General features: G+C 41.7%; 1 protein-coding gene across 1 annotated transcript in view; it reads right to left on the reverse strand.

Moving 5' to 3' along the window:
- Positions 1-25,001, reverse strand: part of sgcz (sarcoglycan zeta) — a 192,481-nt gene that overhangs the window by 61,609 nt on the left and 105,871 nt on the right. Inside the window, exon 4 of the mRNA XM_078282019.1 lies at positions 1,975-2,097. Within this exon, the coding sequence (XP_078138145.1) occupies positions 1,975-2,097 (123 nt within the window). The remainder of the gene's footprint in view (positions 1-1,974; positions 2,098-25,001) is intronic.

The raw sequence follows: 25,001 nt of genomic DNA on the forward strand, positions 1-25,001 counted from the left end.
AACTGTAAAAAAAAAGGTGAAAAATTGGCAATTTAAAAATCCAAAGTTAAATCTAAACACTTAAAATGAAATTGTAATAATTTAAATAGTAAATTAAGTTCAATAGAAACATCTATCTAGAAATCTAATATATATATATATATATATATATATAGCATAGTGATTGCATTTTAATTTTGACTCCTTTGGCCCTCCATACATGTGAGTTGAATGCATGTTTGTGTTTATATTCTTTCCCTAAATCACTGCTGTCTCCTTCTCCTCTCCTCCTTTCCCTCCCCCCTCCCTCTTTTCTCCTCCTCCTCCTCTTTCCTTCCTCCATCAAACAGTGTAAATGTCAGCATCCATCACCTCTACACCTCTACCCCTTCACCTCTCCATCCATCCCCTGCTCCCTCGTTCTTTCGGAGTGCCTCTAATGGACAGATCTCCCCAATTACCTGGGCTGGAGTGTGTGTGTGTTAGTGTGTGTGTGTGTGTGTGTGTGTGTGTACATGGATGTGTGGGTTTCACTTCAGTTTCACTTTATGCATATTTGGTGTGTTTCTATGTGTGTTTTACTGCATGAAAGCTGAATTTGTGTATGTCTAAGTGAGTGTGTGTGTGTGTGGGTGGGTGTGTGGGTGTGTGGGTGGGTGTGTGGGTGGGTGGGTGGGTGTGGGGTTTATACACAAGCAGTAAGGGAATGTAAAAATATACAAGACAGACAGACACACACACACACAATTTATCTCAAACATGCACTAATACACAAACATAGACAGAACCACACACATATTCACAGACACAGATACGCAAGCACACACACACACACACACACACGCAGACAGCTGGCCGACCCCTGCCTGCTTCCACTTGACCTCCTCTCCACCTCGTTAAATGAGAGAGAGAATGAGTAAGTGAGAGACGGAGGAGGAGACAGAAAAAAGATATTGTGGCAAAGGAAAGGCAAACAGAGGAGGCCGATTTTTCTACTCAACCCTTCGCTTTTCCTCTCATCTCACTTAAATTGCTTTTTCCTGTCTTCTGCAATCATCCTCACCTCTCTTCGCTCACCCCTCTCTTCTTCTCCTTCTTCTTTGCCCCGCATGTTTCTCCTCCTCTCCTCGGTAATCATATCACCTCCTCTCTCTTTCCCTACTACCCCCCCCCCCCCCCCCCCTTCCCTTTGCCATCGGTATCTCATCCATCTCTCTTTTTCACTCTCTCCCCTACTCTCTTTCCCAGTCTCTCTCTCTCTCTCTCTCACTACAAACTGCGCTCTGCTTGCTGACCCAAGTCCTGTTTGGCTGCACTTATCAGGATCACTCATTGTAACAGCCTACAGTGTATGTATGGGTGTGTGTCCCAGAGTAACCCAAACTATTACAGTGATAAGTTAACACCACAGAGTGTGAGTCCGCCCTCTGAAGCTGCATCTATCCTGCATTAGTACTGTGGAAAATCTCCAATTAACTCCTCATGGATGTGGAGCATCAGCATACTGTAAAAAATCGGACTACTATGATGTGTGTGTGTGTGTGTGTGTGTGTGTGAGAGTTGGAACGAAACAACGGCTTGGTGATGTATTCAATCAATATTGGCCTTTTAATTAAAGATCATATATCACCCAGTTAGTGTCGATATGATGGAGGTTCCTCCCAGACCACCATTGACTGATCTAGTCAACATGTTTCATTATTTTATGTCATATGTCTGACCAGAGAAATCATAAAAGAATTTCATGACTATGGCTTTCAATGGAGAGTTTTAGTGTCTCATGATGGCCTAAATGCCTTTTCCTGATAAGAATACAGTTCAGGGCAAAATACTCAATACTTCTATTTTAAATTTAAATATATTGAATATTGGCAGAAAATATAGCTTTAATCCATAGTATCAGCCTTCAAACACTCATATCGGTCAGCATGTGTGTGTATGCACAGTATGTGTTGTACTCTGTGTGTGTGTGTGTGTGTGTGTGTCTCCCCCTACCTGTGACTCTGAGTTTCTCGGTACCGATGCTGATCTCCTGTTCATCAGCGGAGAACAGGACTTTCTCTCCATCTGCGCTCCTCACCTCAAACCTCTGACACTGGGCCTCCACCATCTCTGAGCCTGAGAGAGAGAGAGAGAGAGAGAGAGAGAGAGAGAGAGAGAGAGAGAGAGAGAGAGAGAGAGAGAGAGCACATAAAAATGTACCGTCATTTGGAGTTGTTTGCCACAGCACACAGCATGCGACACCCTGGATGTTACAGCCAAGTCTGGCAAGTCATTTGATCCAAGCTGGGGCGATATGACTAATTGGTTGGTAACTAAACTGATTTAAAATCATCGGTCTCTACTCCAGTCTTCAGGAGGTGTGACATAAACAACCCAGAGCGGCGAACACGGCCCATAATTCCTCGTTTCAAACTGGTGATGCTCCAGTCAGAGCAAAATCCATCAACATCAAAATATCAAACCTTCACTAAAGTTTTCCTTTTTCCTAGTAAGAGATTAAAGTGATAATACTCAGGTTCCTCGTTTTATTTATTTAATACATTTTTTTGGGAACATCTTTGGTGCTCAGCACTCATTGCTGTGGTGTTTCTGCACTGCACTTCCCAGAGATCACCTGTCACAAACAGTGTGTCCAGTACTGTGACGTCTGTTTCTGTGGGTGGCGCTCACATGTACGGTTTTAGCAGGATACATTTCGTCTATGACAGTAAGTGTGTGTGTGGGTGGGGTGTGTGAGCTGGGGACGGAGAGTTGCACTGAAAACAAAGATTACGAGCAAAAGAAGATCAAACAGACAAGGACTCACTTAACTATGTAGATGGCGTCTGTAGGAGTAAGTACAGCCTCTCAAACTTTGAGACACAGAACTTGCACTTTAAACTGTAATCAGTTCCGCTTAAAACTTCCCTTTACAATATGATTTTGCCTTGAGGACACAATATGTCACGGAATGCGAAGAAGCCATTTGAGAAATTTTGAGGTCAATGCGTCACACCGTTTCCACCTCGAGTGAAACTACTCCGTTCGAAAGAGCACTCAGGAAGGCACATCTTTGTGGCCGAGTTGCCCTCAGAAGAGAATGATGTTTTGAAAAGCAGGAATAAGGACATTCTCATTCCATTTAAAGACGGTGAATGATGTGTGTGTGATTCAAGAAGAAAAACACACGGACGTTGAATATGAGGTACACAGAAAGACAGAGAGAAAGAAGAGGGAGGGGGATATAAAGACAAAAACATTACATTCCCTTCTGACTAGGAGTAAAAGGAAGGGAATAGCCTTGACTTTTTAACATATTGTCCTTTTTCAACAATCCAAATTCTGTCCTCTTTAAGTTGCCAACCAACCGGAACCAACTGGAAAATAAATCAGTTCTCTTTGTGTTAAAACTGTTAGTACCCTTCAGAGGATTCAGTTCTCTTTCTTGTCCAAAGAAGCTCTGTTGGGGTCTCTTTCTGTTCATGCCACATCTTCTTTAGAACGTCTTATGGTAAATCTTAAGACAATTAGCTCACAGAAATAGGGAAACTGAAAACAGAATTGCCACCACCAGCCATTGTGCAGTTCTTAGCCGCTTGTGCTCCAGAGTTACTGCGGCTGCACCTGGTCATGCAAGGGAACACAAGGTAACACAAAAGGTGAAGATGCCCGAGGAGGGGCCGAGTTTGGCTCGTTCTCGAGGGGTCTGAGGGTGTGATCACACCTGCAGCTCGTTTTCTTAGAAAAGTAGAAAAGTTTACTTTGTTGGATTTGGTTCATTTAAGTTCACGCTGCCCAGTAACAAGCAAATCGGGGCTTGTAAACAAAAGGCGCTTGGGCTCACAAGTAGCTTTTTAATTGCACAGAGTTTTAGAAGGCTGGCATCCCGTGAGGTTAGAGATAGTTGGAGACAGGAGAGATTGGCAGAGAGAGGCGGGGATGACATGCGACAAAGGTCCCTGGGTGGATTTGAAACCGGGACACTGCGGTAACACAGTATGAACCTTAGCCAACAGAGCCGCCAGGACGCCCCAAAGTTAGAGATGTTGGCGGGGGGTGAGTCAAAACAAATCAGATTTCAGTCCCTGTAACTTTTAGCTCAGCGGTCTTGTTTGCGCTCTTTCCTGTAATTTCCCTTGTCTCGTGTTCATACCAGTTAAGAACTCATGAACACAGGAGCATGGCCATCAGTTTGAGACCAGTGTCGCCAACTGTCTTCCAAGGAAAGTAGCTATTGGCTGCACAAAAAGTCGCTAGAATTTGCCAGATTATGTCATGTCATCACTGTGATCAGCAAGGATTTTTGTATTAGATAAGCAAGTAGCGCAAATTGGCATCGGCCGTACACGTTTGTCGCCAAATGCTTCGGGAGTCAAAACCTTAACATTGTTCTCCATGGTTGGAAAAAGTCACAGCAGGTCTGAGACGTCGCTAAAGTCACCAACAGTTGTTGTCTTACTCCAATGAACCGTACCACAGTTCTCTTGGAACAGGACAGAGATCCACATTTCCAGGCGTCTCGCTGCGGTTATTTGGTGCCACCTGAGTTCAAATCACATTGCTCTCACCTGGCCAAATGAACCACTCCAATCATGCTTGATGTGGACGTGCCCTGAGTTTGTTGGTTCACATGCTGCATGTGCAAAAAATACTGACTAATCACTCTGAACTGAAAGGCTGAAATGGACCAACACCCCTTATTAGTCACCTCATCTTCTCTTTGTTGCCCCCGTCATGCGATTTGGACTCTTTTGGTGCGGGATGATCTAGCTATTCAAGCTTTGCTGAGCCTAAAGAAAAGCCTCTATCACTCTTTCTGTATCTCGCCACCTTCTCTTTTTTCACCGCCTGGGCTCCCAGGCTATTAGAAGTGTCAATTAGAAACCCAGAGTGCCTTGTCAGTCATAATCAAACTTTATTAGCAGCCATCAATCCAGGATTAGGCTCTTTTTCTCTCTCTTTCTCTCGCTCTCTTTATCCCGTCTATCTCTCCCTCCCCGAGCCTCTCACTCCTCCACTGACTGTGTGAAAAAGCAGTGGAGAATTGTGTGGGGGGAAAGCGCAACGTGAAGCAAAGTGTGTGCGTTTGTGTGTGTTACAGATGGATGCAAAGACTTAGGAAATGGTGTGTGTGTTTGTGTGTGTGTGTGTGTGTGTGTGTGTGACAAAGAGAGAGGAAAGAAGGGGGTGAGGAAGAGAGGGGGAAGAGCTGAAAAAAAGGGATTGAGTTAGAGAGGGAGTGATAAAGAGAAAGTGGAAGCTGGGTTAAATTGGAGATGTGCTGTGCTAGTTGCTGTCTCAGATATCTAGCTAGTTCTCTTTGGCTGTTCAGCTCTTGTGAATTCTCCTGTAGAGCTTGTAGTGCAGATTCTGAAGTGGGTGTAAGTCAGCATATTCCCCATGATTTTTGCCTCTTTTCTTCTAAGTTGGGGTGTGTAAAGAACTGGCAGCGAGGACCTGAAAAAGTCAAATGCAGGGGGATGGAAGGAGTGCGTTCACATGTGACCACCTATGATGTATGGGCGGTATTGGTAGACAAGAGGTTAGAGAGGCGGACCTGTAATTGGATGGAAAATGTGGATGTGCATAGTGAAACACTCCCCTCTCTCAACAACTACTGATTAAAAAACTAAACCTGTAATTAACAAAATAATATCTACGCTGACCATGTGATGCAAAAACTCTTGATTGAAGCCAGTATACACGCTGCAAAAAATGTTCATCTTAACAAGTCTCATATTCAGTCTAAAAAACCACTGTGAGATCATTTCACTTGTTTTCAATACAGTTTCACTTGTTTGAAGAAGTTAAGGAAAGGAAACACTTTGCAACATTTTAAGGAAACAAGTGTCATTATCTTGAATCCAGGCAGAATAAGGCCACTACTATCAAGAAAATGACACTTTATTCAAGAAAACTGTTGAAACAAGTTGTTCTGCATTGGAAACAGGTCAAATTATCTCACCACACTGGGCCGACTTTTTTTATTTGTTTTAAGGAAAATAGGATTTTAAAATGCAATACTAATACATGACTCGTTAAGAAGGATATTTTTTCAAGTGCATGGATTTCTTGTGGGTCATGTGGAACCTTCTGTAGGTGAGGACAGCCCATCATGCCCCAAGGCTGTGATGGGGAACTTATAATTTAAGGCCGATTTAAAGATAAGGGAAAAACTGCTCTAAGCAAATAGCTAGGTCAGTGCCAGGCTTTCCTCAAAATAATACAAACTTGTCAAAAGATTATCTGAGTTTCGGGGTCTTTAGCTACTACACAAGTCAATTTCCCTTCTATATCTCTGATGTATGATAAGATAAAAACCAAGCCTACGGCAATTTTGCCAAATTGAAATGCACCTGAAAAGAAAAAAAAAATGTTGGTAGAGTGAACATAAAGCAATTCAACTCTGTAGGTGTTTCACATTCTAGCTATTTAAATCTAGAGATAAGATTCTCTTTTCCGCCTTTTATTACACAGTGTAGGTTGGCAGATTATGCCTGTTTATTTTCAGTGAAGCCCTGCTAAACCCTTGCATCTCTGAGCTGCTCAGCTGCTCTGTTCTTCTACTGTTGGCCATTAAAGGTGCTATGCATAGCAATTTTAAACATCTATATATCATTGTCAAATTAGTTCGGATTCCTTGGTATAATTATCATAAACAAACATGACCACGGTCGAGACGATTGGTAACTTATATCTCACGCCAGTGGTATTGTTAGTGCTAGTGTTTCTTAAAATTCAGACTATTAAGATTAAGATAAACATGTTGGAAGTGATTTTTCCATCAGCCTTTCTCTCCTTCCACCATCTTTCATTACGAGAAACTCTGAAAGCTTTAGCTCTGTTTGCTCTGGAAGAACAGCGCCCTCTTCCTGTTTTGTGCTGTAAAGCGATCCAGCAGATTTCCCTCCAAATCCGACCCAGTGGCTCACAATGTAAATCCAGTGTAGATCCTGTTAGAGGCTGCCAGTCTTCTCGGTGATGGTCTTGTTTGTTTACAGAGGTTAAATTAATGTCTCAAAATGAATGTGGTAATGATTTATTGATGTTAAAATGCTACACGTAGCACCTTTAACCATCTCCATTGCAGCGGTACAAGACTTTCCTATTGGCTGAGGGACTCAAACCAGCGATCCTTACAATCAGTATTACATGTCAAGCATGTAATATCAAGGCTTCCCCCATAAAACCTAATAAAACATAGATACTGTGAAATGACATGCCTATAACTTCATTGCATTAAGTGTCTCACCTCATTCTACACATTCGGTAATCAGAACAGCATGATGAGTAGGGCTTTGTCCAATAATAAGTTGCAATATTAATATAACTGTCTGATCTTTTTTTGTTTTGTTAATCGTGTTAGCAAACACTGTGGGTAGCCACTGTTGATTCTGTGGAAATTAAGTGCTTTTGAAAACCCCCTTAGCCGATTGGTCGATTAATTAGCTCCTGGAACCGTCTCTCCCGCTGATAACGCCGCTGTCGCCAATAACAACAGGACTCCTCGTTAAGCAGACGTGTTAATTGATGCGCCGACTTGAATAATCGCTTCCTGACAGGATCGCCTCTGCTGTCACAAGTGCCTCCCTCAGCAGGATCCTTCAGTTCATAATAAAGCTTTTAGAATAAATAAACCTTTTAGAATATCTGACTGATTTAGACAGTGCATGGTGGAGAGAGGGGGAGAGAGAGAGAGAGAGAGAGAGAGAGAGAGAGAGAGAGAGAGAGAGATAAGAGATGAGAGAGGGGATGATGTGACTAAGGTCCTGAGTCAGATTTGAACTGCTAACATCTCAAGCATGTGGCATGAGCTTTAGCCTGCTGAGCCATCGGGATGCCCTGCAGATGTCAAAGGCTTTTTGATGTTTTTACCATTGCACTGTTGCTACTGCGCCGGGTTCATCAAGATACAAATTCAGGTCAGTGAGTCAGGGGTGAGACACTCCTCTGTATGCCTTTACGCTATCAAACCTCATCACAATGTACAGGACTTAATAATTTTCTAAAAGTCATGTTTGTTCTTCATTGAGCAGTTTCAAATGGATACAAATGGAAAGATGTATTATAGTGAAAATTGAACTTCAACTATGGATCCTCACCTTAGTTGCGAATTTTCGCACAATTTCCACAATCCTCCTCTCATATTTAAAGAGTATCTGAACCCCAAACCCAAATCTTTGGTGAAGCCTGACACCTAATGGTGAAAATTAGGGTACCGAACTGGCCATATGCTATTGGCTGGTCTTTGTGCCAGGTGATGTCTCCTTCTATAGAGTCAATAGGTGGTGACATCTACTCTTTAAAAAGAACTAGAAGCCACTCAGAGAGTGCAAATCTCCACCAATGCTGAACAATTCTCCAACTTGCTGTTACACCCAAAGACATCATTCCTATCACTTGAATTTTAATTTAAAGTTAAATTGTTATCTTGACCTGGCACGCATACCCTTAGCGATTTACAATCAAGTCTCAATCTCCACTAATTTCAAAGTTATGGCAAAAAAACTAAAAAAATTGCAATGGCTGAAATCCCAGATGCAGATCACCACCAAAATCTTTACAATTGTTTCTTGGCCCAGTGCGTATCTGTCCACCAAATGGAAATCTGTTCATAGGTTTTTCAGATATTCTGCTGACTCTGAAGTCTCCAACTGGCAAAGTTGCAACCTTTGTGGTGGTTTATGTTTGTTTATCGGCTGTCTCCCGGGTTTGATTTTCTGAGAAAATAGCATGTAAATATACAATGTTATTTAGTAGCTGACTTCGAAGTCCCGGATGTTGGACCATCCCACCAGCACATGAACGCAGCATGACAGTTATGGCTAAAAAACAATAATTGTCTAATAGTGGAAATCCCAGATCTGGATCATCACCAAATCAAATAAACCGATCCTTGGACCAAAGGCTATCTGTCAACTTTTCATGGGGAATATGCTGACTTACTCCCACTTCAGCCAACTTTCAGCCAAATCTGTTTGTTACATTTTGAGATGTCTTGCTAAGAAACAGACAAACTAACAGACGGTTGAAAACAAGCTCCTTTCAACTTCATTGGCAGAGGTAACTAACGGGCAAAAACAGAGCCTCCTTGCTGGGGGTAACTATATGTCATAGCCACGGATGTGTTGAGGGACTGGACACAATCTGTACTTATCTCTCTCACACCCTATAGTTTTGTGCTTTCAACTGTTTTGACTCTTGACTTTCTGTCAACTGTGTATGTCCTGATCTGATCACCACTCAGCCACTGCAGGATAATTATCTAAAAGTCTAATCTCAAAGGTCTGCCTTTCACATCCTTAAGAAGGATGGGGCGCTACTTTTGAGTTTCCTTCTTTTCTTGTTGCTTCAATACTATGATCCAAAGTGGTAATCTTTGAGTTCCTATTGATTTATGTACTTATTAATTTATTTTTGTCTCCATCTTTGGTGCTCAGCGCTCATTGCTGTGGTGTTTCTGCACTGCACTTCCCAGAGATTGCCTCTCAATCAAACAGTGTGTCCGGTACTGTGACGTCTGTTGATGCAGTTTGAGTTTCTGTAGGTGGCGCTCTGTTCTCTGTCTGTTCAGCCATGGTGGCTATCACTGCTCATGCTCTTCTTCTGTTTATTCCAAACAACCCAGAAACATAAAACGCAGAGTAGTAAAACACACATTTATTTATGTGAAAATGTTGCAGATTATTACTTTAAGTTCAAAATTACATGGCTTGGGGGAATAATTGCAGGAGAAGGGGGGAGGACGGAGGTCTAGGCACATGCACACTCTCACACCTGGGAGCTGCCCAGTACAACCACAGCCTTGTACCGCTGGGCCGGTGAAAGCTCCACTGAAACAGCTGAGGCTTCAGTGTCGTGTTCAAGGACTCTTCAACAGCACAGTAGCTGCTGAGGCTGGAGAAAGTGCTTTGAGTTCACCTCTCCGGCTCAGATTTGCTTTGCCGTTGAAGTGTTTTTACAACCGGCGGCATGCTTCTCAAACCATCAAGTTCCCCTCGCCTGCCCCAAGTTTCTCTACCCTAGCCTGCCCTTGATGGCCACTTGTTTGAAAGTCCTTCCTTTCCTCCCAACTTCCAATTAACTCCACTTCTTGCGGAAAGGTCCTGCTCTCGTTCTTGCAACTCAGGTTTCTGAATAGAGGAACAAAAAAAAAAACAATGTATTCAGCTTTTCATATACTTCAATCGGATGCTGAGTCCTCCAAACGGTATTCCATAATTAAAGAATGGAGGACATCAAAATGGTCCCCGTATAACTTTTTATTGCCGCACATTGAGGCATTGAGGCCATAATAAAGTTATATGGGTTTGCTGTCCTGGATTTTTTAATTCAAGGCTTTAATTTAGGGCTCCCAGCAAGGAAGGGATATGATGCAAGATGACAGAGTAAAAAAGCGAAGTGTGAAGGGACGGAGGGGCGGGAACAAAGAAGAGAGGGAGATGTAGATAGGAGCTGAAAGAGTGTGGCGAAGTCTAGTAAACACGGTATGCATGGCTGCTATTCGCAAACAGATCAAGATGTATTTGTATTAAATTTTGCTTTAGATGGTCTTTGTGAATCTGCCTCCATCCTCCACACACACACACACACACACACACACGTCTTTCCCTCACTACCTAAGTACAGCATGTGACAATCGTGTGTGTATTTGTTTTCTATGTGTGTGCGTCTGTATTTGCATACATCCCCGGCCAGGCATATTTGTGTGTGTGAATGCTAGTGCGTTCTCCAGCCAAGAAACACTTCGGAAATTAGCTCGTTTTTGTCCTTTGGCAATGTAGAGAAAGTCAACCGCACTTTGTCTCATTTAGATCACTCTATGTTTTTCCTTAGGTCAAAAGTTCTTCTCCGAACTCTGGCAATATGCTAAATGCAGCATTAAGGCTTTTAACTAAGAGACAAGGTTACATAACTCAAACTTTAGTGTCCTCGTACTGGTTAAATGTGAATTTTATGACTGTTTTTAAGATTCCTCTGACTACTTTTAATGCTCGGCTGCGTCTGGCCATTGGCTATATGACTGAACTTTTAACCTCCTCAGCACAGAGCACAGCCTGGGATCTTCAGGCAAGGCCTTTTCAACTGCTCCAAAGTCTAGACTGAAGACTTGGGGGGAACCACATCAAGCCAGTCACAGTTGCTAAGCATCTTCTTTCAAGTAAAAATTAGGAAGCGTCATTTTTCAAAGACAAATGTAAAAGCCCACTCTTACAGAGGTGGTCTCAGTAAATAGATATTCCAGAATTGCATTAAATACCCAGTCTTTGATATACACAGGTCCTTAAGGCTGTGCTATAGAAATAACACAAATTTATGTTCTAATTTTCATCTAGTATGTCACTGTGTTGCTGCCTGAACTACAAAATGAACAAATACCCTACCTTGTTAAACAGTTGCAAATATAGCTTTGTGAATGTCTTCAAAGTACATTGTTTACCTCCTTTTTCCAATGTAACATGTCACACTTTCCACAATTACAGCCATTTTTGCTGGCCCAACAGGTACTGACCAATATTGAACGATGTATCGATGATCTATCTGACAAAAATTGCCTGTGTCATGCATCCTGAATATGTGATACGCAACATGGGGCTACACATTTTCTTCTAATGTGCTCACTAGTGCCAATTTCAGAACTAGTGGCCAAAGGAGGCGCTGCTCTGCTTAGGATCTTCTCAACTTTCAGATCCAATTGGAACTTAAAACCTATATATAGCTGTCACATATGGTTAGTAAACAGTAAATGTATTTGTGTGTAATGTTTTCAGTCAAATTAAGAACAATTAATCAAACATAAACAAAGCCAGATGTAACTGCAGGGTGTCTGCAGCTCCAGATAAAGTCTTAAAAAGGTGTTACCTATAATAATATCCAATATGTTGTAATAAATAACAAATAATGTTATATTAAACATTGGTGTGCTGTTTTTCCAGTGAGAAATCAGTCTAGCATTGCAGACCTACTGTATATTCTGATAGGTCCACAGTTGTTTATGCATTGTTTATACATTAATTTCATTTATGAACAGGTGGTATCTTCAATGAATGTAAAGCACTTTGTGACTTTGCCTTTGTAAACTCACATACCAATGTGTCGTGTTGCTTGTCCGATGTGTGAATGTGGAGAAACAGAAACAGAGAGAGAGAGACACTTTTGTTGTAGTGATATAGAGGCCGTTATGTGAATGTGTGTGTGTGTGTGTGTGTGTGTGTGTGTGCACGCTCTCAGCAGTGTGATAGCGACATGTGGTGAAGTGCTGGTCATGAATTAATCATGGGCCGGTTTAACAGACGCTGTGTTACACCCCAGGAATGGCGGCATCCAGAGACGCAGCAGGGGGTGGAAGTGCCCTGGCGGACACACACACACAGCAGGAGATATATTAGCCCCTGGACCCTTTCTCTTTGACACACACACATGTACGCTCTTATAAAACATGTTCGAGTCGCCTGACACCGCATCCACTATCAGGCGCTCAAAGACTTCAGGCAGAAATCTGTAAGAGTGCCCTTGAAAAACAACTTTGTTGACAGTTTTTTTTTTAAAAATTCCTATCAACTTCTCCACACTTACAGACACTTACTCTCCTTTAGATCCTACTGGCATTGAGCCTCCCATTGGCTATGCACCAGCAAGCATCTACCAACGAATACACACACAAACACACTTGTCGAATTAACTCTCCTTCCTTGTGAAGTGACTGTAAGGACTGATTCTTATTCATGTATGCGAGCCGACCGTGTGTGTGTGTGTGTGTGTGTGTGTGTGTGTGTGTGTGTGTGTGTTCATTAACAATCGTGCAAACATGTGCAATGAACCAGAGCGTGCAGGAAATATTGCAGCAAACTTTCAGGGATGGACAGCAAATTAGAAACCACGCAGTGTTCTTGTTGCATATCTGTTTCCAGAGGTGGAAATTAATTAAAAGCGTGATCGCAAATTGCATCAAAATGAATTGTTTTCCCTTTGGTTATCTTTTATACACACGTTTTTCCTATATACTGGAGAGAACACCTTTCCCTCGTCTCTTTTAGGCCTACAATTAAAACTTAAAAATATATTTAACATTTTTTTTTACATTCTTTGTCACAAAAGGTGAGCAATTTGGGCTTGGACTGGATCGCACCAGCTAAACTTCCTGATTGGGTATTCAAACATGGCAGGGCTTATCAGCGGATTAAGATGGGCACTGCGTTGAGTGAGTCAGGCTGATATGCTTGTCAGTTCCCTTCCTGTCTAGAATGTCAAATTTAATGAATATTCAGAGGCCCAGTGGGCTCTTTTGTGTGTTCTGCGAGGGAAACTGTTCCTAGGGGGGGATCTGTAAGAGCCGCATTACGCAACACATGGTACATCAGTAGAAATTCAAAAAACAAACAATAACAAAAAAAAAAACCCTCACTTTTGAGAAAAAACATGCCTCATCTGCTTTTTGAAAATAATCAAACCTCATTCCCTCTGACAGAAGCTTGCATCACTATTTTAACCAAATATAAGGATTATTCGTCGAGGCTTGTATTTTCTTTGCACGTGTGAAACTTTCCTGCATGTATGAATTCTTTTGTTTGCTTGTATTAATGTTTTTAATTGTTATGGGGCACTGAATGCAAAATTTCTGTACAAAAATGTATATATATATATAAAAAAAATAAAATAAAAAAAAAAGTACAGTCACATATGCAGCCTCATATAAAATATCCCATACAATAACAAAGACGGCAATTTATTTTCTCCACACAGGCCATATTTAGTACCGGAGCTGTGATTTGACTCAAAGGTGAGCCTTTCTCCCTATTGAGACAGCAATGTGTCTGGACTAATGAGGAGAGAGAAGCCTCTGTGTCATCAGCCTGGCAGAACCAAGGTTGTTGTGTCTTTGATTAAAACAGGCGACTGAAACTTCATTTGCAACGCGGGCTTCATCGCTTTGATACAGTCAAACAACGGGGTTAGGAAGAAAAGACCTTTTGAAACGGAGATGTGTATAAAGCAAAGCCTTTTGGAGTTGTGGGGTGGGGGGGGTATGCTCCACAGCAACAGATGAAATACTAGCTGGTTTGTTGATTATGACTGTTTTACCATAGAGATGTCTGTCTAAAGCTGATGATAGACAGGCAAATTCTTAGGGCAAATTTGGGGCAAAATTTGCTGGCAATGGGCAATGATGGCAATGGGTAAGAGTAACTGACAAACTTGACAGTTGGAGGAGTGAAAATGGATGAAATAATAGATGCTGCTGCCATCACTGTTATCTTGGCCTCCTCTTTTCTACTGAAAATGTAATAAATTAATAATTAAATCAAGGTTATCCACTGGAATTTGTTAACGTGCATTATAAACTAGCTAGCTAGCTTGCTAGATTAAATATAGCCTAAAGAATCACTGCTATTATTTCCTAGCTGTGTTTACTAATTAGTAGCCTAGCAGTTGGACCATTTTGAAAATATTTTAGGCTGAGGACAGGTCACCTGACCAATTTTCTTGTCTCTGATTTGTTGATGTTGAAACCTTGCCAGCAAAGCTTGCTCTCCGATCAAGCTTGGCTAGATTTCAAACTGCTATATTGCTTTCGGTGCTCAATATTTGCCCTAAAAATGTGCTTAAATATCTTCAGCTTGACACCACTGTGAACCTGGTCTCCCAAAATTCTTAAAATGCAAATACTTGCTCCTTGTACAAAAAGTAAGAGAAATACATTTACTGACCAAGAAACGATTACGAGAAGGAGACACAACAGGAAACAGGTTTGATAGTGAAATAATGCGTGTAAGGCTGCATTCACACATAGCGTTTTTTCCCCAACTGCCAGCGCCCTTTTCTCATTAAAAGCGCTGGGAAGGAAGACGCACAAAAGGCGGCCGCTCCCGAAAAGCGCTGCAGCCGGCGTTTTTTTGGCAGAGCAGAGCGCTTTCAAAAGTTGAGAAATGTTCAACTTTTCGGAAAAGCGTCCGACCGATCGTGATGAAGCAGAGGCTCGCCGTTTCCCATAGCAACAACAAATATGGAGAAAGTCAAAGTGCTGGTGGTGAAATTGGTCATTGTAATAAGTGAATCTCCGTTACCGCTACACCAATCATAAAGGCAGTATGGGATAGTGGACATGTATTTAAAATATCTGGTGTAGCCTTTGTTTGTTGCACAACACTGTTTTGTCTGCTAGAAGTGCTAACCAGCTGGTTAGCGAGCTGTTCCATGAGCAAAACCTTACCATAACTGAAGCCCAATTATTTTAGTTGCCTAACTTTACCCAAAGTTTTAGTTGCCTAAACCGAAACCTAACCAAATTTGTTTTACTTGCCTAAACTTAAGCGTTAGCTAACCTTTTAATGTGACAAACAGGAGAAACTGGTGTGTCCAATTCTTCCTATTATCACATAATCTAATTCTTGCTTTTATCACATAATCCAATTTGTGGTATTGTCATTTAATTTGTGGTGGAGAAACGTAATCTTCACATAATTTGAGTCCACAACATGTAATCATGCGTTTCAAGACTTTTTACCAGACTGTGTTGCCACTGCACAGTGTCTGTAACATGGGCTTAGGTTCCCATTTTTATATCGAGGCCTTGAGTGTGTTCTCTAACCCAACCCGTATAACGGTGTATCACATGAAAAAGCAGGGTTGGAAAGGGCAGAGTGAATATTGCGAAAATACCCTCAGAATAATGAATCATGGCCAAGCATACAGAATATGTAATAAAAACCAAATCAAATTTCTGTTCTGCTCTCATATTGCATCCTTTGGTCTGGGGGTAGTGGAGATAACCAGACTGCCACACAAATGGTATAGAGGTAAAAAGTCGTACTGATTATGTTCAGCAGTGTTTGTTGTTTTGATGTGTGAAAGTGGAGGCTTCATTGTAGAGCTTATGGCTGTGAAATAATTCACATATGCACACGTGATGTCAGAATATTGGATATAAATGACGAGTTTCACTGTCACATGGTGAAATGCATTGATTTAAAAGTGCAAGAAGTATAATTTGTCCCATAGCACAAAATGACCATAGTATATTTGTCAGGGTGAAGAAACCGGGCACTACTCATACTTAACATGCTAAGTGTGACGTTAAATGTAGTGTGTTTCCACTGCTTAATATGTGGATTTTGTGTATGCAAAAAATGTCTTGATGTATACTATTTTGGCAAGCATTTTCCCAACGTTACTAGGCATACTGAGATGCCCCATAATGCATTGCTGCTACACAACCTCCGTTGCCGTGCATCACTTTCAGCGGCGGACAAGAAAGCGATTGGTGCTGTTGGTAGTCCGATTTCAAAGGCCTACAAATGTAAGTAGACAATATTTATTTTACTAAGATGGTCTGTGTGTAATCAAATATTACTAAAATGCTTGTAGTGTTTTCAGAACAGAAAGTATTTGCAGAAAATACAGTTACAGCTACACAGGCTTGCTAGCTTTGTAGCTTGCTTGTGGTAATTTACCATAGATTAGCGATTAGTTAGCTTGCCTTGCTTTTCTTATAGTAGCTTGTATTAGTTGTTAATGTTGAGGCTGCAAACAAATATTTCATAATAAATATAAATGTATGGTTTAGGCCAGGCATCACTAACTGGCGGACTCCGGGCCGGATCCGGACCCAGCGACGGTTCTGTCTGGACCGCGACCCATTTCTGATCAATTAATGAAGATAAGATTGACGGAGCGTTTTTTTCCACGGGCGCAGTTATAGACCTTAGGCGCAGCTATTTCAGCTCATACGGTAATCGCTCAGTGGAGCTAGGAGGTCGCAGACCAATCACATGCGTCTACTTGACTGAACTCAGCCAATCAAAGTTTATAGTTTATTTGTTTATAGTGCATCGCTAGGAAAACACAGAGAGCGAGAGAGAGACGAAAGCTACACAGAGAGAGATGACAGCATGCCTTGCTCCAAAATAAGAAAAGTAAGATATTGTTATTAAGGTAGAGAGGTGAAGAAGAAAATATGGAAAAAGGAAGAGAACAAGTCCAGATCCTGTCCAGGCCCACGGTGCGTGTGTTGAACAGCAGTAGCTGCGGCCACACTGATCGTCGGAAAACGGACAGAATTGTTGACGGCAGAAACAGCGGCAGCTTCGCTCATAACAGTGCTACTTCATGGAAACAAGTTCAATTCACTTGAACACATTGTTTAATCACTCACATTGGGTTGAAAATAGGAAAGAATGTCTAGTTTCTGTATTTACTTTTTCAGAACCGGAACGCGCGTTACGTCGTCAACTTCCCTCCCGGAACGACGTACCGCTGGTTCCGGTTCCGGTCCAATGACCCCCTGGATATAACCTAGATTTGTTTCCACTGTTAAGAGACTCCGGGCCATCTCTTAGTCAGAGACACCCTCTAGACGCCATCTCACGAAGCGACATATCACTAAGCGTTACCTGACTGACTGACTGACCTGAATTGGGAAAAAGGGACATGAAAGTTCTGTTTGCACTATTTCAAAAAGAGGCAAAAAAAAAAAAGACTTTTTAGTTAGACTGTCTTGTTTTCTTTTACTTTCATTTAGAAAATAATTGTGATACTTTTAATTATGTTTAAGCTACTGATTTGTTTTCCACACATGTTCAATGCGTGTGCATGGGAAAAGTTCTTGAATTTGATCAATAAATGTTGAAATGATATTGAAATGTACATTGTTTATTGTATTTGATAGAAGGTCATACAACAACTATAGGCCTCCGAATCATAGCACAAGTTAGACATTATAATACTTCGGACCTTTGATGGGAAGAAATTTTAGTGACTGGACCTCCTTGAATTTTAGTTGAATACCCCTGGTTTAGGCTATCATATTTAGGCTATAATCTATCTATCTATGTATATTTGTCATGTTCAGCAAAGCTAGAGCCCAGGAATAAGCTAAAGTGGTGAAACTGGCTTTTACACATACTTTCAGCTAAGCAAAGAAGTGTTCCAACCAGGCAATTATCATAAAGCATGGCTTGCTGACTCTTGTGGTAACGAGGAAGCTAGTTAGTAGTTTTCATTGTTTTCCTCTGTTTTCTATTCTTATGCATGTACATTTCTTTGAAGGAAACACACCTATTGCATTACCATCATACCCATAATCAGGGTAGTGACAGGCATAATAATATGTGGGTTGGTGATAGTAAGAGCCCCCAAATAAATTTGCCCCCAGGGTCCCCAAAAGCTCAGAGGCAGCAATCCAAGATTGGTTATTTGGCGTTTCTCAGCAGTTTTTCATTGAATTATTGCTTTTTCCACCTGGTATCTTCTACTCTAACGGTGTGTTTCATGGTACATGCCTTAGGCTGGAAACATGCTTCAATTTTATTACTCGTACGCGTATGCAAAGTGGTTGCATTGCGAACGGCATTATTCACATACTCGTCTGCGTACTTTTTGTCCGATTGGCGGTTTTTGGGGGCAAAACACGCCATCAGCCCCTGCTCCGTTTCTCCAGTATTTTCCGCCGTGCACGGACATAACGGTCGCAGATTTGCTTCCTATCCCTAAAATGTTGGCAATTTCTCACATATGCATATTTGTTGCTGTGTAGAGGAATCGAGACAAGAGATATTGGTAGTTGCGGACAAGTTCTGTCAGCTTCTCTTCAAATGATTCCTCCATCTGTCCTAGCATCTGTCACGTAACTGGGCATAAAATTGTGGTTACTGCCTATACTGTGGGTATGTGGATATTGCATCTTGCGGACGCGTAGCATTAATTTTTGAGGACGTGCACAAAGAGCGCTCCGAACGACCGCAGGATACGCATGACAGCCATCTTGCAAACACGTAGTTAAAGTAAACAATGTTTCTGCCCATAGCCAGCTGAGCCAACAGGATGTCCCAGAAATGGATGTGTTTTAACTTCCCTCACCAACACCAAAATCTCTAACCTGGCAGGATGTAAGTCCATGTGACTTTTGCTTACAAGCACTGGTTGGCTTGTAATTGGGCAGTGTGAACCTGAACGAACCAAACACAAATGCAACAAAGTAAACTTTTCCACTATGTTTGGACCAAAGAAAATGAATGAAAGAGTGCTAAACAAATGACAGTATGCAATACGAAAACTTTTATGCAACAAAACAAACAGAATTTTCAAATAAAACTGAGCTCAACTGAACTTAAATTGTAACTTTCAAAGGATTTCTGAAGAAAAAAGAACTTTCGCTGGGGCTTTTTTCACTGTTCCATGACCAGCCAGAGATGAGCTGTGACGGACCGCTCAGCCAATGTGGAGCGGCATTTTACTCTCAATCATACAGGACTAAGGTGACAAAGAACCGCCAGTAGAGACGCTTTGAGGGAAGTGCGGCGCGGCTCATCAAGCGATCTCCGGTGTGTGAAAAGGTGTTGAAGAGAAAGTCCCAGAGACCAAAGGAGAGCACAATAAACGCGTGCAGCGTTTAGAGAAGATGGTTCGCGGCAAGAGCGGTACGAGCCACCCAGGCTGTGTGTGTGTGTGTGTTTATATGTTTTCAGGTGAAAAGATTATATCGCAGACACCGAAGAGGAGGAGAAACCACTGTTCTTGCCCCTACCTCATCCACACACACACACTCTACTCCAAAGTTAACGGGTCAAGGTTTGGACCCAACTTGGTACGAAGTTACTTGGCCGCAGTTTAAAGAGCGCCGCTTTAACTTTGAGGGAGACCTGCTGCATTGCATCGCTCGAAGAAAAAGCGACGGAGAGAGCGAAAGAGGGAGAGAAAAGGGGGGCGAGAGAGAGAGAAAGCCTGTGAATTATTTTGGCCCTTTGAAAGTAAACAGCATGCAGCGCGGCCATGATGCAACAGCGGGAAACAAGAGGGTCACCACGCCGTTTGAAGTGTTCCCACCAGTCAAAAGAGAGGAGACGGGCCCTCTGCTGCGCCACAGCGGACCTTTAATCTCTTCAAGGTGTTTCTCAGACACTTTCAAACAAATGGGAGGAAGATAGAGGAGGTAAAAAAAAAGGTGTGAAAAGGAGGGGGGGGGGGGGGGGGGGGGGGGAGAAGGGAGGAAATTGCATAGCGAAGCACTTTTTTTTTTTTCCCCAACTTTTGATTTCGCCACAGGTGGGAACGGCGAGATGTTTAAATGATTCATGCGCCGAGGTACACAAATTATTTATTTAAGGTTGATTACGGTCATTAATAAAGCGAGGGAGGGGGAGAAGGAGACAGAGGGAGAGATAAACGAGTGCTGTTTGTCATCTCCATTAATCAGGCCGATCTCGGGAGTCGGAGCGGTGGGATGGAGGGAAGATGAAAGGCTGGAAGAGCAGATGAAAGACAGGGGGAAAAGTTGAAGAGAGGCTGGGTGCCATGAGGCTCTACATATTCCTATAGAATTTAAAGAGCCAAACTCTTATTTGAGGAATAAAAACTCCCAGCAAACCCAATGTTCTGTTATATTATCTCTCCTTTTGCGTCTGCACTCAACTGAGGACCAATTCAAATCAATGAAAATAAGTCTGACATTGTTCTGTTTGGGCCTCCAGACTCCATCAACCACATTAGAGTCAATAGTGGCAACTTATCCGACAACATTAAGCCTGTAGCCAAGAATTTGGGTGTGATATTTGATTCAGATCTCTGCTTTAATGATCAGGTTAAGAGTTTTGTTCAGTCTTTCTTCTTTCAGTTAAAAAATATGTATATCTATATATATATAAAGGTCTTTTTTGTTCTCTGCTGACCTTGAAAAAGTTATCCATGCCTTTATATCTTCACATTTACACGACTGTAATTCCTTCTATTCCTGCCTCAGTCAGACTTCCCTCCCCTGGTTGCAGCTATTTATTTATTTTTCATATCTTCTATATTCTGTGATTGTCTCCTTCAAAGCATTTGTAATATTACTGGAAGGGCACACTGATGCTGCTTTCTAATCTTGTCTTTCTAAAAAAAAAATTCTAAGGTCAGATATTGCCTTGTTCTAGTACCTTTGTTATCATTTTCTTACTTGTATTGTTATACCTTTTGATACCCTATGAATTTTGAATCAAACTAATCATTACAAAAACTCTCCTTTTAGTCTCCAGGTGGCCAATATTTCAAATTCAAGAGCAACATTTGGTGAGCCAAATATAACAACCTCAGATTTATCAAGGATGAAGAAATTTTGACCTAGAACATTTAATATCTGCCTGACATTCCTTAAGAGTAACAAGGCCACTTGTATCAATACAGCCGTGTGTAAGCGTAATTAAAAGCACTATTATGTCTATGAATACTGGCAGGGACCACACATTCCTCACAGTGGGTTTCAATAAAAAAACTATAGTTACTGTGATTAGCAGAAAAAAAAAGGGATCCCCATTCAGTAAAAAAATGTGTTCACAGCAGTAGGTTAGTTTGCTAAAAATGAGAAGTCATGCTTTCTCTAGGCAATGAATACCACATGGAATCAAAAGAGAAATGAATGCTTTCTGGCTTAGTAAATCACATAAAGGAAGTTATTTCATCCATCTCTTCCTCTTCTACTACTAAAAGTCACTAAAAGTCAGCGCCACATCTGTGACATCCTTGTGCGCTTGAATAGTTGGTAGCACTTCAATACACTAACTACAAGGTAAAATCATTGTAATATTGAGGTACCAAGCTTGACTTTACTTAGTACAGTAGTAGTAGTACAGTTCCCATGGTGTTATCTATTACTTTCATAGTAGGTATTGAGTAACATTACTGTAACAACCTCATCCGTCTTCTGAACTAGAATATGGAAGTTCCATTTAAGAGAGAAGGAAAGGTAAGCAAATGTTTCCAAAGAAGTAATTATTCAGTAATGATTGCAAATCTTACTAAATTAATGTAGGCTGTTATCATGCTAATCATTACTTATCACCAGAAATTACCGGCATTTATCTGAGAAATTACATTACATTATAATTACAACATAGTTACTCGTTATTACCAGAAATTACCACTTACTTTCTGATAATTTCTCTGTAATTACACAGTTGTTACCCTGTAATCTGTGTACTGTAATATAAACTGCATACTAGCATAGCACTGTAGACTTATCCAGCTGTTATCCAGCTCTTAAACTCACCTCAACATTGTGTTGCATGGAGCCACATGAAAGTAACGTTTCAGTGTGTGGTACAAAAGCTGCAACGTCTACAGTAACCGGGAGGATCAGACAGTACGTGGAACCTATTTTTGGTCATAAATTCTTCATGGGCACAAGACGCCAGACGACGAGTGACTCACTTTGCCTTCGGGCCGCCAGCGTCTATCTGTGCCTTCATGGCCAGGCTGACAGGCAGAGAGCTGGGTGCAAAGCGGCAGAGGAACAGACAGTCGCCTCAGTCTCGACCAGCAGTCCTTACAGCGGGTCACAGGTGTAGAAATCGGATATGTATTCCTGCAAACGGGGTAGATGTGGAAGCAGGAAGGCCCACCTGGTCTGACAGCACTTTTTCCCTGCAGGGCGTGATTCTCATTATGTATAGTAGGTTTTTTTCTGCTTCATAACAGCTGGAACACTCATTCCACATATCACAAGCGGAGCAGTGGCGGTTGCACGGAAGCGTTAGCCTGCCATTCATAAAGGCTACATGTAGTTAATTTGTAAAACAGCATCCGTAATATGGGTTGGAATAAAAACGTGTTCAAATTCTAGTAGCTGTTTGAACTGAGATCAGAGTGAAAGCTCATTGTAAGTAAAGTCACAATGAAATGAAGCTAATTTTAGCTCATTTTCCATGCCATAATATACACCTATTTAACAATAAATGCCAAAAAATTTACAAAAGTTGTATTTCCTAGTATTTTTATATCAAAATCCCATTATTTTTACTTCCTGGAAAACTTCCTGGTGTTTGAATAATCCCGCCCCTCTGCTCCTCCCATCAAATAAAGCTGCCTTTCTCTCCCTAACTGATATCCCATTGGTTTACACTTTTGAATGATCCCTCCCCAAGTTATATCCCATGCCAATATCCTATTTCAGGAAATACATCACATTAAAGGAGCATGATGCTCTCAAAACGCCATTTCATTGTGACTTTAAAACTGAAGATGCAGTCTCTGCAAATCATAGTACAACACTGTCACACAGAGGTCCGCTTGCTATACAGAATGCTACACTTCCCAGTCAAAAGGGACCACCTCTTTATTTTCATGGAAAGTTTGCTGAGGGAGCTGCATTCATAAGCAACACAAACCTCAGTGTCTTGAATCACGTATACAACTTCAGAACGTATACTCTGCGGCTTAGAAGTTAGCTTGAGTAGCTTTGTTAAAAATTCATTTCTAGTCTGCACAGTGCCATTCATGGGTCCCTGCTAGTCTTTATTGCTGCATCTTTGAAAAGTAAAAGTCCTTGTCGAGTTACAGCACTCTTTGGGAGAAATCTTACTCTCCTACAAGGAAGTGCTGCCATGCAAAATCTCAACTTCCACCTCTAGTCCTGGTGAGTATACCTTACCACACTGAGCTTATGCTTGGAACGTCGCCTGACCGCACAGTTGCACACGTTCACATAAGTCATAAGTTCACACAGTCACAAGGGAATGCCATTGCTTCAATAATTCAACGTACTTTCTGGTCAAAACAGGATGCTGGGCCGGGACGTGACGCAAGGAAAGCCTCCAAAACACTCGGGTTGGACCGGAACAAACAAAGGCAGTGAAGCCCATCGCATAATCAGTGTAGTTGGTGAAGCAATCCACTGTTAATGCTTTGCGCATAATCTTGAGCTTCACAAATTATGGATTCCTCAAAATGAATGAATTCATCAACCATGGTGTCATAGGTAAAGAAAACAGGTTTTTTGGGGTTAAACAAGCAGAAATGTATCGCCATGCTGTGTTGCCACTGTCACTTTGACAGCTGTGAAGTTGAATTTAGCTGCCCGATGTGACTACAGTCTTCTACTGTTGGATACCAAGTAGCTCTGCTGGAGTATCTGTAGCAGTTGTCGAGGGAAAAGGGAGAATGTTTCTCACTCACTTTCCCCAGCCGCATTTTCTCAGCCAGTCTGGGGAGCCAAACCAGCAACGTTCCAGTCATAAGCCTGCTTCTCTAACCTCTAGGCAACCACCAAACCCAATCATCTTATCATTTCAAATGACCGAGAAATAAGCAAGAAAAAAAACATTTCTCTTCCCCTTTCACGCAATCATGGGACTATCTTGAGCTGATGGAGCAAGACAGACTCAATTCACTGTTCCCCGGGCTGAAAAAGTTTGGAGAACTCTTGGCCTAGGGTCTATCAACTGATCTTTATGACTGTCTAGTGACTTACATGCCTCTGTGCACATAATTACATTAATATCCTCAAGTTATTGCAAATACAAGCTGCGGGAGATAATAATCTTGCATTTAAACATGAGTCAGTGAGCCTTGACTGAGATATTTTATTAATTGACCTTTTACATTTTCAATAAAGGCTTAGCGCCAACTTACCTGCTTTGAGGCAGCGTGTCGCTCACATTAAATAGTTTTTGCAGGGCGCGGATGATATCTAACTAAACTTGCTACACTGCTGTTCCTCGCGCTCTTTCATTACCGCTCGCAATTACGGAGATTCATAACTGTTGACACGCTCTACCCTTTGCACTTATTGTACCTCCCTTCGGATAACAGCATCAGCCTGGCGCCCCGAAATGTAAATGCAAATGTAACATGGCAACAGTTCCTAAGGGCATGTAGTCGCGCTCATAATTGAATGTGAGTCTGAGGGCGCTTGGGCATTTTATCTTATTATTTAAAATGCACATAGTTCTAAACGTACCAACGGCTTGCCAAACACGCCGTGAGGAAGACAGAGTCGTTACTCCGTCCCACTGTAGCGGATTCTTCACCCACTGAGCCCCATGCATTATTCATGTTTCAACATAAACAGTTAAAAAAGAAATAAAGTTGCCTGTTCTATATTATTAGCGTCCTACAGAATTCCTGAAAAAGGTGATTTTGTGCAGATGGAAAGTTTTGATGGAAAGCGACGCTGATGGTACATCGTTGCTTTACGGCGAACAATAAAACCGGATGTTTTATTCTCTGCAGTAAACATGCCAAGCTCATAAACACACACAAAGTCTTCCTTATTGCTCGAAGGCGACAGTAGC

The sequence above is a fragment of the Centroberyx gerrardi genome, chromosome 3 (assembly GCF_048128805.1).
Source record: "Centroberyx gerrardi isolate f3 chromosome 3, fCenGer3.hap1.cur.20231027, whole genome shotgun sequence".
Taxonomy (NCBI): Eukaryota; Metazoa; Chordata; class Actinopteri; order Beryciformes; family Berycidae; genus Centroberyx; species Centroberyx gerrardi.